General features: G+C 36.0%; 1 protein-coding gene across 1 annotated transcript in view; it reads right to left on the reverse strand.

The window, feature by feature from the left end:
• Window positions 1-20,331, reverse strand: part of Il1rapl2 (interleukin 1 receptor accessory protein like 2) — a 597,452-nt gene that overhangs the window by 36,984 nt on the left and 540,137 nt on the right. Inside the window, exon 5 of the mRNA XM_041636671.1 lies at window positions 19,411-19,540. Coding sequence (XP_041492605.1) covers window positions 19,411-19,540 — 130 coding nt within the window. The remainder of the gene's footprint in view (window positions 1-19,410; window positions 19,541-20,331) is intronic.

Below are 20,331 nucleotides of genomic sequence, written 5' to 3' on the forward strand. Positions count from 1 at the left end.
AGAACAGAGCAATGATAACATAGTGGGAAAATACTGCATTTTCAGAAAAACTAACATCCCTATATAAAACATAATGTAGACATTGATTTATATATTTTTTCCAGAAGCAACGTAAATTATAATTCTGTAAAGTACAAAACTGTAAAACTTACAGAATATAGCACAAGAAACCATGTAGGTAACCTTTAATATTTAATAATTTAGATACAAGAGTAAGGTACAGTTCATAAAAGGAAAAACATGCTAAGTTGTATTTCATTAAGATTAAAAAACCCATTTTGCAAAAGTTGAGATGATTGAAAAGGCTACGCAGTATATGATCACAATTACATGAAGACAAAATATTACAAAGAGTAAAATTAGCCAATAATTCAGAAACTACACTCACTAAGTCTCACCAACATAACTGCCTAAAAATGAGCTGAACAGAATAACAACAATAGACAAGTTAACTTCATAAAGAAATAGCCTTTCCCAGGAAAGAGCACACCAACTAGTTATCCAATACAAATTAATTAGCTTGGAAAACATACATAAAAGTGATATTATACAGACTGAGTGTAGTCTGTATGTATATGTGTATTCAATAACAATTACTGAAAAAAAGGCCACAAAGTTGAAGTAGAGTGGGGAGAGGTTATGTAGAAGCATTGGAATTGGGAAAAAGGAAGGGGGAAAATTTCAAAAATGTCTGGTTACTGGGGGTTTCAGTGAAGAAGTGAGGGTGAATTGAAGCAGAAAATAGGATTTATGAGACAGCTAACTTCTGAGTATGATACTACAATGTTTGCTATAGGAATTATAAGTGTTCCAAGTCCATAGAACTATAGATTACAAAGGGTGATTCCCAGTGTAAATTATGAGCCTTAGTTCACAATATTGCGTGATAGTTTTTCTGTGAATTGTAACAAATACCCCACAATAATGCAAGATAGTGATGATAGGGAAAAACGGAAAGAGGTACAGAGGGATGCATAAGAGTTCTCTGTATTTTTCTGCTAATCGTTTTACTGTGATGAAAATCACATAAAATTTATCCATGTATCTTCTCATTTCTTATAAAGATAATAAATCGCTATTAAATATGCCTAATAAATAACTCATTTATCTTTGTCTTTCCAAAAAGTATCATAATAGCAAAGAGTTGTTGGGTCCAATAGCAGCTCCAGCACTTGGGAGACAGAGGCAGTAGGACCGAAGGCTTGAGGACAGTGCCGTAACATCAGGAAAACCAGATAAAAATAAGTCAGATGTGATGTCTTTAAAGCATAGTAGAACATCATGGAATGACACAGAAAACCCACAAATGCATTTAATTAAGTAAAAAAAGTCAATCTGAACAAGTTATGTGCTGTATGTTGTAAAAAAGCTAAAAAAAAAAGTAAAAGGAAAAACTATTTATATTGGATTCCAACTCTACAATGTTTTAGAAAGAGCAATTATAGTACAAACATCAGGAGACTGATCATGTGATTTGGAAGGAGAGAGACAAATATGTGGGTGGTTTATGAGGTTAATGAAAGAATTGTACATGATACTATATTGGTAAATAACCTATCACTTTGCATTTGCTGAAATATTAGGAATGAACAATACCAGGAATGGATGCTGGTGTAAACGGCAGACTTTATATGATAAGGATATGTCAGAGTTAACCAGTGTACCCATAATGTTGCTGTTTAGGGGACAGAGATAAAGAAGAACTCTACTTTTCATTTTAATATTTCCATAAGTTAAGCCTTTAAAAAATTAAATCTGAATGTATGTGTATAATGCTAGCAAGGTACTACATGAGTTAATTTGGTATAATCAGTGCCAATAAAGAAATATTTTTAAAGCTCCATATACTTAGAATTGTGATGAGCTCAGATATATCAATAAAATTAACACTTTTTAACTTTTCATTATTGATTCCCTGCAAGAATATTTAACTATGGAAATAAAAGGAAAGGAGAAATTAAGCAATAAATAACTCTGAGCTGCCCTTTTCTCTGGGTTCTGCATCCACAGATTAAGACAGAGATTGAAAATATTTGGAAATAATAATCCTAGTATTAAACATGTAAGAATTTTCTTATCATCATTCTATGATTCATGCAGTATAACAATGTTGTATATAGCATTTACATTGTATGTAATATTATAAATAAACTGGGGTGATTTTAGGTGTATGGAAATGATGACTTCTGCATGATCTCTCTCATCTATAGAAATTTTTTGTGTGTATGAATGTTTTGCCTGCGTCTACATATGCTGTGGGACAATAGTCTTTTATCCTGTCACTTGTATTACTTTTAATAAAACACTATATTCTGTCAATTATGTTTTAAATGAATGCTGATTGGCCAGTAGCCAGGCAGGAAGTATACATGGGACAACCTGGCAAGAAGTAGAGGTGGGGCAAGGACAACAGGAGAATCCTGAGAACAGGAAAGATTTAGTCTGAAGTCCTCACCAAGACACAAAGGAAGCCAGACACACAGCAAGCAAGATGTGACTGCCTTGCTTAATAAAGGTACCAAGCCACGTGTCTAACACACACACACACACACACACACACACACACACACACACACACACACACGTATTATGGGCTAATATAAAAGTTAATAAGAAGCCTGAGCTAATAGGCCAATCAGTTTATAATTAATGTAGGCCTCTGTGTGTTTCTTTGGGGCTAAGGGGCTGTGGGACCAGGAGGGACAGAAACCTCAGTCAACATATATATGTGCACCATGTACAAGCAGTGCCTGTGGAGGCCGGAAGAGGGAGCCTGATTCTCCAGAACTGGCGTTTCAATGGCCTCCATGTGGGTGCGAGAAACTGAACCTCAGTTCTCTGGAAGAGTAGCAAGTGCTCTTAACTACTGAACCATCTCCCTAGCTCCTGTGTAGATTTTTTTTCCAATATAGAGTTTCTCTGTAGCTTTGGAGCCTGTCCCAGAACTCACTCTACAGACCAACCTGGCCTTGAACTCAGAGATTGGCCTGCCTCTGCCTCCCAAGTGCTGGGATTAAAGCAGTGCATCACCACAACCCAGAATGTATAGAATATTTTAATTTGATTTCATAGAAGAAAAAATAATGGTTCTCAGAGGTGGGAGAAGATCAGGACATACTGACCAAACAGTGTGAAGTAACATAACTGTGATAGGCATAAGTAGTTCCAACATATTACTGTAGAATAGGTGGTTATAGACAATAGAAAGGGATATTTCAAAAATTAGAAAAAAATGGATGTTGAAAGTTTTCATTATTAAGAAACGATAAATATTTAAGGTGATAGGTTTATTAAAATTGATTTACATGTTATACAATTTATACCTGTATTCAATCATTATGCCTTATGCCATGAATATGCATAAAATTTATTACTTAAGTTAAAAATATTTGGGAAATACATAAGATATATGCACATAACTGTGCCTTTTTCTATCTGTGGATTTTTGGTGTCTGACAGGGGTTACGGAAAGCAATGGCACATGTAAACTGGGTGAGGGCTTCTACTTTCAAGTTTCTTCCAGTAGCAGCAGGGCTTTTAGTAATTTACTTGTCAGTTTACTACCCGTGAGGCCACAATCCATCTGCATCGTTGTAGGTACATTTCACAGACTCCATTGCTGCCACTATTGAGATCATGCCCAGAGAGTAAAGAATAGGATCAATAGAATGGCTTAGCAGGTAAAGTCACTTGCCACAAAAGCCTGATGATTTGGGCTCAATCCCTTTAATTCATATAAAAATCCTGATGCAGTTTCCAGTTAGAGGGGAAGCAGAGACAGAAAACTTACTTAGAAGCTTGCAGGCTCACTGGCCTCGTGTATGCAGCATGATAGAAATGAAAGAGAAACTACATAGACAAGGTGGAAGGAGACAACCCCTGAAAATTGTCCTCTGACCTACACATTCAGGCCATGTCACAGTCCAGTATATAAATGATTGCATGATGGTGTGACTGACTAGGAGCTGCAGCTTAATGGTACTGCCCAGCATATCAAAAGGGTGTCATATCATTTATCATCGGTCTGGTCAAGGTTGGAAGCAGTTTCTACTAAAAGTGTGTCTATTTTGTGTTAGTTTGAAATCATAGTCTGAAGAATTGTAAACTTGGGACTCTGCATCTAATAGTAAGCAGTGAAATGAGAGTAGGAACTCTACGATTCTGTAGATGTCCTTTCTCTGCTCACCTGAAGATCAAAACCGAGAAAAAGCACTCCGAAAGGGAATGGCAACATGACATGACATGTAGATAAAGAACATGGATGCAATGAAATATTGGTTAATTGAATTGGACGGGCCTGGGGATTCTGGCTAACTGAATTTTCTGTTCACCTGCAATTTAAATAGAAAAGTGTGTTGGTTTCTTAATCGAGGTAAATAGTACTATGATGTCTAAATCCAATTTCCATTGGCTGTAAATACCCCCTTCAACCAAATTGACTCCTCCTTTGATGTCTTAGTTCATGCAGAGTGTCTGGGTTATTATTCTGAATTAATAGCAATCATTGCCCTGAGATGATGGCTGAGAATATGAAAGACAGGAGGCATATTTAAAAAAAAAACTTTCAATTGAATAAATCTCTCTTTTGATGTTATGTGTTTCCTTCTATTTTTCTATTAAATCTTTGTTAGTCCAAGACCAGCATCAAGTCTGTAGTCTGAGCAGATCAGATTTATTGACTCAATACATTGAGGAGAGGGAGTCAAGCAGCTGCCAACTGATCGTCGATTTACCAAAAAAAAAAAAAAAAAAAAAAAAAAAAAAAAAAAAAAAAAAGTGTAACATTAAGATTTTAAGATTCTGAGGGGATCATAAAGAAGAATTGGTGATTTCTGGGATGTTTTCTGGAGTGGTATCAGAGAAAGGGGAATTAACTTTGGCTTGGATTTTGTCACGAGGTGAGGGTGGCTTAACTTCTGGGTATCCTTGACACTAAATGCCGATAGCAAAGCAGAGCTGGGCATCATTGGTAGAAAAGCAGTAATCACTTGGGGGAGGATGGGTCCTTCTAACATTTTACAACTGCTCCGTGACCCTGGGAGAAACAGTGTTTTCTGTTAACTTTGCAGCTAGCTTTATCTGTCTGTCGTCCCACCCTGATTAATGGCAGGACTGATTATCCTCACTCCATACTGACTTTCACTCTTTCGGTTCCGGGGAACTTTTGTCTCTCTGCAGCCTAAATGTTTAATGCAACAAAATATTTTGGCCAATTAAAGATTCTTGAAAGATATGCTTTTATTAATTCAATCTACCGTAACTGTACTGGTAAACTGCTGAAGAGAAGTTATTCCTTAATCTCTAAACCTCTGTTTCTTTAGTTGCCAAATAAAGATAATACTCTTTATCTTAGCTGACTAGGATGAGACTGACTGCAATGCAATATTCTGAGTATTATAACAATGCAAAATAGCAGTATTACTATTATTATTATTTATATTATATGTTCTTGCCCAACAAATCATACAATTCAAGACAGTATAGTTGAGGCTCGGGCATCTAAGTACACTCAGGAAATAAGGAGAAATAACTAATGTGTCTTAGATAGACTTTAACTATCTTATGCATGTATTCAGGTTAAAGCTCGGTGGATACCAGTCCTCACAAAAGAATACTTCAGAGAAATGGCAGTTCTAAGATTAATGGCAATTAAGACTGACCTGGGCTAAAGCCATGCTGCCTACCAAGGTTTTATTTTATCTTGAAACCTTTGTGTGATTTGTCAAAATTTGCTTACTCATATGTGTTATATTTGAAATTCATTGAAATCACATGAAAATTGCTTCATGATCTTCCTTCTGGGCTGAAAGTGAGTGAAATGGGAAATTACTTTGGAAGCCTCCCTATGGGAAGATGGAGAATACGTGGTGTGCTTAAAGGCACTGAAAAAGTGTGCGTGAAGTTACCAGAACAGAGAATATTGTTTTGCTCTGGGACTCTCAGTTAGTTCCTCTACACAGGCATGAATGACATAAAGATATTTAGGTAAATGGTAGATACATGTATGACCATGTACCTCTAAGGTGACAACTAATTGCAACATAACCATCATAATCTGTGCATGTTTGTAGTATGATATCCACACAGTATGGTATGTGATTGCCTTGCAGTATACTTATCAGAATATATTTAATTCTTTAAGTGACACATAATTACCTTATGGGGAAAACTACATGTGCTGCATATTGTTTTATTAGAAAGGTATACTGTTTTTTGTATGTGGGGAGATGCACGCCCCAGAGCATTTTGAAGATCTGAGGACAACTTGTGGAAATCTGTATTCTCCTTCTATCATGGGAGCCCATGTCATCAGGTTTGACAGAAAGTACCTTAAAGTGTTAAATGAGCCATGTCACTGGTCCAGAGGGATAGACCGTTAGTAGGTTATTTGGTAGCTCTTAAATAGAGTCACTTTAAGAATAAAATATTTTGTTATATCTATTTCCTTTTTTGTAGCAGTACTCCATTCATTCATAGAGAATATTACAACTTAAAGGTATACTGAAGACCAAAAAGAGTTGAAAGCAAAAGGAAGAAATTGCTACTCAAAACAAAGCTTATATTGAGTTTCTAGCCTTTCAGAAATAGAGTGGAAATGAAATTATTTCCATTTTAAGACGTTTTTCATATAAACGAGAAGATAGATTGAACATGTCTTTGGAAGGCTGTAGCAGCAGGCCCTTGTTCGTCCTGGCCACTCAGACCTGAAATAATCACACAGAAACTGTATTATTTAAAACACTGCCTATGAGCTCTAGCTTATTATTGGATAATTCTTACATATTAATTTAACCTATCTTCATTAATCTGTGTATTGTTATGTAGCAGTGGCTTACTGGCTAAAGTTCTGGCATCCATCTCTGGCCCAGGCTACATGACTTCTCTCTACTCAGCCTCCTTTCTCCCAGCAGAGGGCAACAATTATAAAAGATTCTGTAAACTGTTTTGCAGTATTGCCCAAGGAGAAATCATTTGTCATTGATGGAGTGATTTGTAGCGTGTGATTTATAATAAAAAAAAAATATTCGCCATTGGAACAAAGCAATTGCTGTGGAATTCATCCAGGTTCTTTAACCAATCAGATGCAATTTACATCCCTGCAGGCGCAGGCACTCTTTAAAACTAATATTTTTTGTTTAATAAGATTGATTCAATGTTATCTGGCAATTTAGTAGTAACGTGGAATATATATCTTGGTAGAAAATAGAGGGAGGGGGAGAGGAGTGGGGGGAGAGGGAGAGGAGTGGGGGGACGGGGAGGGGAGTGGGGGGAGGAGTGGGAGGCTGGGAGGAGGCGGAAATTGTTTTTTTCTCAATAAAACAAAAAGAAAGTTTAAAAAAAAGAAAGAAAAAAAAATATATATATATAAATTTAATTCTCATGAGTCTTGGATGTTAAGTAAAGAAATTGATGTGCACATGCACAGCTGAAGTAGCCTTTCATGATTCTCCCCCTCAAAGGCTAGTCCTTTCTGTGAACTCTCTATTTGCACTTTGTAATACAGTTCCCATCCAGCTTTAGCAGGGTCACAGCAATTACAAACCCCTCCCAGTAACAGCCCCAGTCAGTTCTTCTTCAAATGATCATTTGAGTTATCTGAAAAGACACAGTGAAGCTTGCAGAAAGATTTCTTGGAATCACTTTATATCATAGAAAATGTAATGAAAAATACAAGGCACACATGAACCTCTCACCACTTCTACAAATTACGCCTTACATAGCCAGTAGAAGAGTTTGGGTGTAATTGCTTGGGGCAGGCTGGCAAGTGTGAATAGATAATTCCCTACGAGCTCTAATTTTCTTGGGGATCAATGTTTTCTCAGCAGTTTCCGAGACATGAAAGAGTTACACCCATCTTTTTTTAAAGGGAAATGATTGGGAATACGGCAATAAGTGCAAATCAAGACGTGTTAAGGACATCAGAAGTCAAAGTGATTCAAAACAAACTGATAATTCTGAAACCTTGGCCAGGTTTTACACTCAAATTCTGAGCAAACCGCTGGTAAACTGCTGTCTTCAGAGGTTGTAATCTCTGAAGATTGAGGAACATTATATCATTGATCACCCCCTGCTAGTAAATATCAACATTTGCTCTAGGTAGCTTATTGTATTTTATTTATTTGTTTCTAAAAAAATGTTTTGAATTGAAGCAGAATTATATTACTTTCATCCCCTCTTTCCTCCCTTAAGTCCCTTCCAGCCTGCCATCCCCCTTGTTGAACCTAAAGCCTTTCATTCCTTTGAGGAAGTAGCATGAGGTTCCAAGCTGCAACAAATACTCATAGGATGAAGCGGCACCCAGAGACCGAGAGTCTAGACAGAAGGGTTGCTTCTCAACTATCCAAGGACTGCTTACTTAATTTTGTTTTCAGTTTTAGCTACTTAACAATGGACTTTAAAACTTTTCATAAGTACTAATTATAATATTAATAAGGTCTCATAGGACAACTCTATACATGTATATATAGCACATGCTGACCAAATCCAGCAACCTCCCCTTTCCCCTTGCCTTTTCCCTTCCCAATCTCTAATAATCATCATTCCACTTTCAGGCAATGCACTGTTAACATGCACATACAACACAAAAACTATGACTAGATTAAAACACAAGTCCACTAGAATGCCCTCTCCATAATATGAATACTTGTCTCTCTTTTAATAAAATTCATATATTGCAAATGAACAGCAAATATATTAGTGTTAACAGTTGGACACTTGGAAATTGCTTTAGCCATAAAAGCCTTGCTCTAATGAAAGAAATTAGGGCTTTTATCAGAGAAACTCAAGAGAGCTATTGTTCCCCTTCTGCTATGTGAAGACACATGCAAAAGCACCAAATCTGATGACTCCTTTCCTAGCCTTCATGATGGTGAGAAATATTTCTGTTGCTTATAAAGTATACAGTTTAAAATAATTGATAATAAAAACCTGAAGAAAGAAAGACAGTATGAAGGAAAACATGTATTCACAGTCAGTCTTGTTTACAGAAAAGCCTTTGAAAAAAATCCTAGAATTAAAAACTCAGCATTTTACATTTACAGCTACACCCTTTAGAGATAAATTTGTAGGCCATGGAAGAATTCAGATCTTGGTTCTAGTAATTATATCATTAGCATTTTTTACTGAACTGTGTTATTTGTGCCAATCTGCTATTCTTTGTGAAATATCTTGTATGCTTCTTTCAAGGACATTGGCTTTGGAGGCTAGAAGACAGGGTCTAGTAATTAATTCCTATTTTAGCATAAATGGCCATAGCCTGAAGGAATGCTGGAACACACACAAGCTCCCAAATAAATCACAGATCACACAATTAATATTACAAAATGGCTGACCATGTGTTTATCTTGGCCAGGAACCCCTGCCTCTTCGTTTTTATTTCTCTAAAGGTGTCTCTATTTAGCTAGTGGGTTTTGTAAAAGTTTCAAAACAAATACTCTGCAACTTTCCACCAGTGCAAGTAAGTCATGTATTCTTCCTTTAAAAAAAAGAAATCTGTTAGTGAGGGGTTGGGGGAAAGTAGAGGAAGAAAATATAACAAAATCAAATAAACAATAGCATTTTGCAAGTCCCTAAAGGCTGATTCATTTAGCACCTAATATAGTGACTCTGGCTCTGAACTCACTTCATGTTTGTGTATTTTGTCTTCTGTCAGCTCTAGAGAACAGCAGCAGAAATGCTTGCTTCTCTTTAAAATGTTGTAACTACACTGAAATGTAATTAGGCATCTGCCTTAAATGCTAATCCTGGAGAAAGAAAAAAATGGTAAAAGCTAAGGGAAGCTAAATTTAAGGATGAATCTTAGTTAACAAGTATGCAGTGATTTTTAGTTCATGTTATAATAAATATAACATAGAAACAGAAGATATTAATAAATAATAGGAGAAATTTGGTGAAAATAAATGGGAATTTTCTTTAACACATTTACAAATTTTCTGTTCAAAAGTTTTGAGAAATATTAAGCTTGTCTGCCAAAAAAAATGAAAGAGTCCAAAGTGTTTCAGCACATAGACAGGACAGACATCTGAGGAAAGAAGAATGCCAATACTGTATTTCCCCCATAAATATATACAATATTTTTCTTTTTTAGCATCTTACATTAAGTTGAGTTCTTTTTTTTTTTTTGTTTTTTGTTTTTCAAGACAGGGTTTCTCTGTGTACCCCTAGTTGTCTTGGAATTCCCTCTGTAGACCAGGTTGGCCTCAAACTCAGAAATCCCCCAGCCTCTGCTTCCCAAGTACTGGGATTAAAGGCATGTACCACCACCACCACTCCTAGTGGTTATCTTGATGTTCTTGTGGGACTCCCAGCAGTATCAGTTAGGGCTGTCTCTGACTCTTTTGCCTGTTCTTGGGACCTTTTTCTTCCTATTGGGTTCCTTCACCAAGCCTTGATATGAGGGTTTATGCCTAGTCTTATTGCAGCTTCTTATGCCTTTTCTGTTAATATCCCTGAGAGACCTGCTCTTTTCTGAATGGAAATGGAGGAATAGTGGATCTGGAGAAGAGGTGAGGAGTGGGGGGGGGCAGTTGGAAGAAGTGGAGGTAGGAAAAACTGTGGTAGCCAGTGATGTATTGAAAACAAAAATAAATAATTAAAATATGTACAATACTAAAACTAATAGTAAGGACAACACCAAAGGACATGCCAAAAAGGATGGGGGAAAGCCAACAAAGCCTCAACCCTACACAAAGAATTATAGGCAACTGAGGAAAGCTGGGAGGGCGAAAGATGGTCTTCCCAAGGATGAAGCACACCAAATGGTTGTCTAGTGCCAAATGGTCAGCCTTGACAACATACATACAAGTAATATTATAAGGGATAATCAGGCTGTATTTTAGAAGATATATACATATACACATTCAATAACAATTAATCAAAAAGAGAATATGAATTTGAAGGAGAATGGGGATGTTTATATGGGAGGGTTTGGAGTAAAAAAAGAGGAGGGAAAAATGTCGATTATAATCTTCCCTCCAACAAAAGATGAAAGCAAGGTATGGAGGTGTACACCTATAATCTCAGCATTCTGGAGGCAGAGGGAAGCAAATCTCTGTGAGTTCAAGGCCAAACTGGCCTACATAGAGTTCCAGGACTACATAGAGAGACCCTGCATTTGTTTGTTTTTGAGTTCATTTTCTTAAAGGTGGCTCCCTAGTCATTAGGAAAATAGATTTGGAAGTTAGGTTTACATCTCAGAAGGCAGGGAAATTATTCATAATTGTGATATTTCTAGAGTACTTGAATAAAGATGGAGTTTGTGGGCCTGTCCAGCTGTTGTAGGGAGGAGGGCCCACTTGTTTGTTCTGGCCGCCTAGCTTGCTTAGCCCCAAAATAACCACACAGAAATTGTATTAATTAAATTACTGCTTGGCCCATTAGCTCTAGCCTCTTACTGGCTAACTCTTACATCTTGATTTTACCCATTTCTATTCATCTGTATATCACTACGTGGCAGTGGCTTACTGGGAAAGATTCAGCATGTCTGACTCTGGCGGCTCTCTCTCTCTCTCTCTGCTTTCCTCCTCCCAGAATTTAGTTCTGTCTTCCCCGCCTACCCAAGTTCTGCCCTATCAACTAGGCCAAGACAGTTTGCTTTATTTATTAACCAATAAAAGTAACACATAGACAGAAGGACCTCCTACACCATCCACCTATGACCAGGCTTTGACTAGAACACAAAAATCAATGTTCATAGCAGCATTTAACTTTCTCACACAGATATTTTAAAGGATACTGTGACCATTGGAAAAATACAGACAAAAACTGGCAGGAACCATGACAGATTCTGATGCAAATATTGAAATGTGTTTGTCATTTGTTGAAACTGCTAGCAACTGGGAGAACATTTATTCTTTTCAGTATATTTCATTTGTCTATTGTGTATCACTTCTCATTGTGACTTAAAACTAGGAAACCCAAAGTAAAAGTGAAATTAAATTAAATTCAAAGTAATGTATATTTTAGTACACATACAATCAATACTCGAGATCTGTACCACACGTTTTTTTGCACATTTTCTGTTTTATTTATTTTGTGTTTAAAGTCATTTTTGAAATGCAATTCATATGGTTGAGTCTCTCCATATATATCTATGTGTCCTTAATGAAATAGTTCCATCATGGTGTGTAGAGTCATCATGGCCATAAAAATAGCCCTGGATCCTAACCTTTGCATCAAAGCTAAATTATTCTGCAAGCTAGTAATACATTCCTAGCCGTTATGTCTCTGCTCTTTGATACAATGAATGTGTTAAATCAAATGATTTCATTAACAAATAATACTATTCTGAAAAACATTAAATGAGTATGATGCATGAGGACAGACAATTAAAAATAAATTTGCCATTAGTTGCACTAAATTATATAATATTAAAAAATAAGTGAAAAGCTAAATGTACACTTTATATGACTTGCCTACTCCATATCTAGATATTTTGCCAAGGAAAAGGGAACTATATCTCCATAAAGACATACATATATGAATGTTCATATCATCTTTACTGGTTCTAAATTAGATATAACCCAAATGCAATCAACAGATGAATGAATAGTCAAATTTTTATATACTCTCTCCACATACCATACTCATTCATATTAAGAGAATGAGCTATCCATACACATAACACATGGCTAATTCTCAGAATGACTTCTCAAGTGAAATAATCCAAACATAAAGCATATCTACAATATTATTTTGTTTATATAAAACTACAATATTTAGACTGATTTATAGTGACAAGAAAATTAGTGATATAGGAAATAAGAGGTGCTAACTCCTTTATGGCACCTGTTTTGCAAGCATATGCGTACATCAATTAGCTTATGTGGATTTTAAACCTTCACTTGTGAGTTGTTTATTGCCTGTCAATTACAGCCCAATAAAACTGTTTACTTTCAAAATCAGTCACATCCAAGAATGGGGAGATAATTACTTTGGGTTCATAAAATTACTATTCTTGTTTAAAAAAAAACTGAGCTCTAAGCCTTTGGGTAGTAGAAATTCAATTAGGAACTAAGTAGATACAAATATATTTAACAGGTGTCCTTATTGAGGGATAATTGCATTCTCAGAAAAAAAATTAAAAGTGGTACATTTTAAAGCAGGTATGTTGATAATTTTAAGCATGAGTATTCTAAAGTGGTTTAAAATAAATTTAACTATATATTAGTTACAAATAAATGATTAAAAAATTTCCTAATAAAATGGCACTAACTAGTAAACTTCAAGTTTACAAGGATTTTAAATTTGAGGCTTATTTTTTGCTGAATATCTTTGCTATGCCAGGTAACCAATGAATTCAAAATTTAAAGCATCTGAGATTATATGGGTGCCACAAATTACGCTTGATTGGTTTTACAAAAAAAAGAAGTGGACACAGAGTTTGGTGGGTAGTGAAAGGTCATGGATCTTGGGGTTACTGGGGAAGGGACTGGATATGGTCAAAACACACTGTATAAAAATTCTCAAAGAACTGATTAAAAACTAAAAAAATGCACAGTGAAAACAGCTTTATCAAAAAACCTGGCATGGTAGTTAATGACTGTAATTATCAGCCCTAGGGAGGTTAAGGAATTCAATGCTAGCCTCAGCTTGAGAATACCATACCTCAAAATACTCCTGAAAATGGCTTTTATTTGAGAAAAAAAAATCACATACTATACAATTTCCTTTTGTCAAAAAGAAGCCATAGTCTATGAAGTCCAGGATTTTCTTTTAGAGTTTTGAAACTGTTCTTGTAATATATAATGGTAGTAATTGTATAATATTATGAAGGTACAAAAACCCCCCACTGAACCGTATACTTGAAAAATGTGCATTTATGTTAATTTTGATTTGACTACATTTGCAAAAATGTTGCATCTATTCACTGTGACTATGAGCACCTATAATACCATCCATCCAAACAGCCTTGGGTAGGCAGGAATCATGCTTACAATTCTGTAGATATCTTGTTCCAAAAATTTCTTATAAATGAAATTATACAATATGTATTCTTTTGCTACCAGTATATTTTTACAAATGTTTTCCAGTTTGTTCATGTTGTTATTAGATGCCGGTACTTCAAAACATCTTATAAAAATAATATTCCACTCTGTAGATATACCACATTTCATTTATCTATTCCTTACTTGATAGACATTTATATTTTTCCATTTTTCACTCAACATAATGTTTCTATCAACATTCATATGCATATTCCTTTGTGGATATATGCTTTGATTTGTGTTGGGTATATACCTAGCAGGTATAGTGCTGTATTACCTAATAACACTATGATTAAGCATTTGAGGATTTTTCTGAATTTTGTTCAAAGTTGTTACACGACTTTACATTTGTATCATTGGGGTGTGAGATTCCTAATTTCTCCACATCTTCACCAACATAATCTATGGCTCAGATTTTTTCTATTTTTTATTTAAGGCATCCTAAGGAGTATGAAGTGGATGCATATGATTTTGATTTTTTTGATAACTGCTGACATCAAATATACTTTCCTAAAATATTTTTCCCAGAAATATACCTCTATTGTCAATTTTAATATGTGATTTTGGAGATTATGAATCCTCACAATTACGAATCTATAGGTTAGAATTATTGAGTAAACACATGAAGACTGATTGTCACAGGAGTAATTATAAATAATACTAATTATGGTTAAGTATTTTACAGTGTGAGCAAAGTATGGGGCACATATTCCTACAGTTCTATCTATTTTGGGTTGCTGGAGTGGGAGGATCCATTGAGCACAGAAAGTCTAAGACTAGCCTGACTAACATAACAAGACTTTGTCTCAGAAAAAATATAGGAAATTACATATTACAAGTTCTATGAAAATTATGCTTATTTCTACTGCATGATGCTTGGTGGGAATGAAAGGAAAGTGTGCTCTCACCTATCAATAGCCACTATATATCAGACTGAAAGAATGTTCATCTTTCTATTGCACAAATGAGGAGATATTTCAACTCAATCTGATGTGTGATGCTTATACACTGTGTGAATATGTATTGCTGTGACTGGTGTAATAAAAAGCTGAACAGCCAATAGTTAGTCAGGAGAGATAGGCAAGGTTTCCATGGAGAGAAAGGAAGAGGAGGAGGGATCTAGGTACACGGGAGATGCCAAGAGACATGGGGGACGAAATAGGGGGCACAAAATGGAAGAGAGGGAATACCATGTCATAGAACATAGATTAATATAAATGGGTAAATTTAGGTTATAAGAGCTAGTTAGGAACAAGCCTAAGCTATAGGGGGAACTTTCATAGTTGATAATAAGTCTCTGTATAATTATTTGGTGATGTGGGATTCCCCTCTGTATGCTGTGAATGTGTTTTATTGTCATTGGTTGATAAAGAGTCTGCTTTGGGCCTATGGCAGTGCAGAATAGAGCACAGCAGGAATTCCAAGCAGAGATAGAGGAGAAAAGAACACTGAGTCAGGGAGATGCCATGTAGTCATTGAAAGCCACAGATGCTGGATGGAGCCTTATTGGTAAACCATATTCATCTTTTTGGGTCTGGGTTATATCACTCAGTAAAGTGTTTTCTATTTCCAGCCATTTGCAAGCAAAATTCAAGATGTCATTTATTTTTTTTTTTTTAACCGCTGAGTAGAACTCTAATGTGTATATTGCCACACCTTCTTTATCCATTCTTCCATTGAAGGGCACCAAGGGGATGTTCCCAGCTAGGTCCTTGGGCAGCAGAGGAGAGGGTGCCTGAACTGGCCTTCTCCCATATCCACACTGATGAATATCTTGCATATCACCATAGAACCTTCATCTGGCGATGGATGGAGATAGAGGCAGAGACCCACATTGGAGCACTGGGCTGAGCTCCCAAGGTCCAGATGAAGAGCAGACGGATGGAGTAGATGAGCAAGGAAGTTAGGACCGTGAGGGGTGTGTCCACCCACTGAGACAGTGTGACTGATCTAGTGGGAGCTCACCAAGACCAGCTGGACTGGGGCAAAACAAGCATGTGATCAAACTGGACTCTCTTGGCTGACAATGGGGGCTAACTGAGAAGGCAATGGTAATGGCACTGGGTTTTGATTTTACTGCATGTACTGGCTTTTTGGGATCCTAGTCTGTTTGGATGCACACCTTCCTAGGCCTAGATGAAGGAGGAGGGCTTTGGACTTCCCACAGGACAGGGTACCCTGACTTCTCTTAGGACTGGAGAGGGAGGGGGAAGAGAGAGTGGGGGGAATGGAAGGGAAATGGGAGGAGGTGAAAATTTTTAATAAATGAAAAAATAACATATAAAAAATAAAATGTCTGCATTATTGCTTAGTAATATGATCAAATAAAAAATTTAACCAACAGAAACAAAACAAAACAAAAAAACAACAAATATAAATAAATAAGAGGACGTTTTGACTCAGCATTGGCAGCAAAGGCTGCTCAGCTTCTTTAGGGGTGGGCTTTTTGGTTCATGCTAATTGCATGAACAGCTCTGGATCTTTCAGGAGGCCAAGCATGTAAATGGGGGTCTGTAAAAAGTGTGTTGCAAAATGCTTAATGGTGACATAGACCCACTCAACCCTGTAGCTGGAGTGGAGTGGTGTGCTTGGCTCTCAGAGGCAGTGAACATGCCTCCACCATGTTGGACTGGGCAGAGCCAATAGGCAGTACCATGTAGTTGGTCCTATCCATGCCTGCTTAGCATTTTAAAAAAGCATTCCTGGTCAGAAACAAATTATAGATAAGCATACAATAAAGACAGATTCAGATGAAAAAGACCTCTAAACGAGTTACAGTGTTGAATAAATGTATGTAGGCTTGGGAGAGAGAAGAAAATGAGTACAAATAATTATAATATAAAAGAGTACATACAGTCATAGATAAAGGAGTAAAGATAATAAAATACATACCTAACTTGTAAAAAAATATAATAGAGTAAGAAAAATAAGCCATGTAAAGATGGAATATACACAGAAAGTGTGGGATATATATATATGTGTGTGTGTGTGTGTGTGTGTGTATTTTCTTTGAATTTTTTTGACTGTGAATAAGCTAAATACAGAGAAACATTTCATTGTACAGGCTGATAAGCTAAACCAACATATATTTGGGCAGGAAACTTTCCTTACCTTGACTACTGACTGTATGCTGTCAAAACCGGACAAGCAGGACACAAAAGAAAACAACTTCTAAACTTTCCCAATACAAGATAGTACAATCCTTCAAAATCCTGATTCACAGAAAAGTCTGTCAAATATTCTATGTCTGTAAACCAAATATGGATGTCTCAGCCTTGCAGAGGAATTTTGAGTGACTGTCCAGGCAGTCAGCTGTTTCTGTCTTTTCTGTACTTTTGGAAGTACACTTCCTGTTTGTTCAGGTAATATTATATCCTTCTTGGATTTTTGATGGGGTTGAAGACTAAATAGTTATAGTTTTATAGCTTTCCTTGTTTCTAAATTCAGAAAATAAACTTACGTAAGAGATGTAAAGTTTTTAAGGTTGAGAAACATAAAAGTTAAATTGTTTATCTAATCAGATATTTTTACGTCTACACAGATATTTTTAAGATGGTAATACAAGTTATAATATAAAGTTAGATACAAAACTTTGAATTCACTTAGATAGGATAGACAATACAGTACTTTCTCCAAATTTGCCAAGTACATATGAACTAAACTTTGTGAATATAATTCTTACTTGATAATTGTTCTCATTGTATATAGTTTTACCTTGTTCAAGTTAAAACCTTTCCTTTTTATTTAGACAAAAAGAAGGAAACGTGGGATATTTTTACAGTGTGGGTAGATGTATTGCTGTTATTAGTATAATAAAAATCTGAACAGCCACTAGCTAGGCAAGAGTTATAGTTGAAATTTCCAGGGAAAGAAAGGACAATGAGGAGGAATCTAGGTGCACAGGAGATGCCAGGAGACATGGAGACAATACAGGGGCTGCAAGATGAAAGAGAGATAATGCCATGTGATAGAACATAGAGTCATATAAATGGGTCAATTTAAGTTATAAGAACTAGTTAGGAACAAATCTCAGCTATCGCCAGCCAGTCTCTGTTATTATTTGGGAGCTGGTTGGCTGGACAGAAGAAGATTTGTCATACCAATACCTAACTGTAGTCTGAACATTTGTCTTTATACTCAAAGATAAGTATATTCTTCACCCTGCACCAAAGAAAGTTCTCTTTGCAACATACAAAGATGATTTCAGGCAACTACAACCAATCAAAATTGTGGATTTGTGAAGTCCAGTTCCAATGGCTACATCTACAAAACAACCCACACACCTGAGGTTAAGGGAACATTGGAAGAGATGGAAAGATTGCTAAGAGACAAAAAGAAAGATTGTGGTGTGACACTGTATCTTCCATGGATGTCAGGGATGTACCCACCTATGAAGTTTTACTAACATGGCTTCACAAACATGAGATAAACAAGGATAATAACAACATATATCCTGAAGTGGGTGGAGAAAGTGCCCAGCCCTATACAAAAGTACAAGCAACTAAGATATGCTGAGAGTGGGAGAAATAACCTACCCCAGGGAAAAGTACACCAACTAGTTATCCAGTACCATATAGTCAACTCTGAAAAATTACATACAAGTAACATTATGCAGAATGAGCAAGTTGTATTTATGTACTCAGGAATATATATCTATTTAAATATATAGACAGATTATATAACAGCAGTTATTGAAAAAGAGAGGCCACGAATTTAGAAGAGAGCATTGAGGGTTCAGAGGGAGGAAAGGGATGAGGAAATGATGCAATTATATTTTAATCTCAAAAATAAAGAATAAAAACACAAAGCCAAATGAGTTGAACTGATAGCTACACACTAAGATGGGACAACAATAAGAGGACAGCGAAAAACGTTGAAAGAGGTGCTAAATTGAAGCATCACTTTCTTTCAGAAAGCAGTGGATGCTGAGACAAAAAAAAAAAGAAACACTAACAGGAACCAACAGTTATTGTGGAAGAGCATCAGATTTCTACCACTAACACAGATTCACACTTATGACATAGGAAGATGTTCGATTCCCAAGGAAAGAGCAGAGATTTGTCCATCAAACTTAGATGCCACCTGCAAAGTTTAAAGCCCAGATCTTACCAGTGTAGAAACAGTAGCCTAAACTTGGAAAAGATCATGGAATTTGCCTCAAAAGCTTGAAGGGGATCATTAAATTTTGAGGAAATCTTCCAAAAATCTCAGAAATGACTATTAGACATGAGAAGAAAAGCCTTTGTTTTTGCAAATGTACATTTTTAAGGAGGACATCACTCTTAATCTTTCCAAAATATCAGGTCTTAGAGAATAGACTGGCTTGAAATTGCAATGAAAACTTTTTAGTTAGAATTCCTCCTAGCATGATTCACGGACTAATTGTAAAGACAACAAAGAAAAATAAACAATTGGACTCCTATACCTTATTTCACCTTCTCTAATGTGACCTGCCAGCTCTTCAATAAACTTCTCGCCTTTCATCCAATAGATCATTGGTCCAGACTCTCCACTGAATCCAAAGAATGCTTTGCATGGGATATTCAGAGGTTTACCTGAGAAAGAGAAAAAAACAACAAATGAGCAAATCTCTTCCTGTTCTTATTGTGAGACAAGGATGGACAGTTCACATACAAAAGAAAACTCACAGGTGGCCTATTTTCCAACAATTCTTGCGTGTGAGAAAAAATGTTATTATGAGAGCTTCAGGAAAATTATTAAATTCAAGCTATTATAAAAATTGAAAAGTAAATAAATTATTACTTTATAGCATTTTAATTATATTGTACCTCTCCCAAGAACTGACATAAAAGAATCAAATGGAATAATCCCTAATTATTTTTTCTTTTTTGAGAGTACTAAGTATTTCTAATGAAAATTTGCCTTTAAAATTAAAATTATTTAAGAGCATATGTTAATTCTTTATAAGTGAGAAGGTATATCAATAATAGAGTGTCCACTATTTAGATTGTATAGACTTTAATTTGTTTCTTCCTATTATGATCTATTTTGAGAAAAATAATACAGAATCCTAGTTAAATTTTGGTGTTGACTTGAGAGGATTAAGGGATACCACCATAGCTGATCATCATTATTTCTGGTCACATATATAAGATTTTTTTAGAAGAGGTTGGCATCAGAGGTGATGGGTTGATTTGAGATTGTACACACTGTTGAGTGCCCAGGTGGAATTAAAAAGCGAGAGTGTGGCTATTCACCTCCTTGTTTTTTTCTCTCTTCTCCCCACCTCTCTAGTATAAGTAAAGGTGTGTACTTGTGTCTAGGTATGGAGACCAGAGATCAATGCCAGGTGTCTTCTATAATATTTTTGCAGCATGGTCTCTTA

This window comes from Microtus oregoni, unplaced genomic scaffold (genome assembly GCF_018167655.1).
Source record: "Microtus oregoni isolate MIOR12 unplaced genomic scaffold, Mior012 000050F_001, whole genome shotgun sequence".
Taxonomy (NCBI): domain Eukaryota; kingdom Metazoa; phylum Chordata; class Mammalia; order Rodentia; family Cricetidae; genus Microtus; species Microtus oregoni.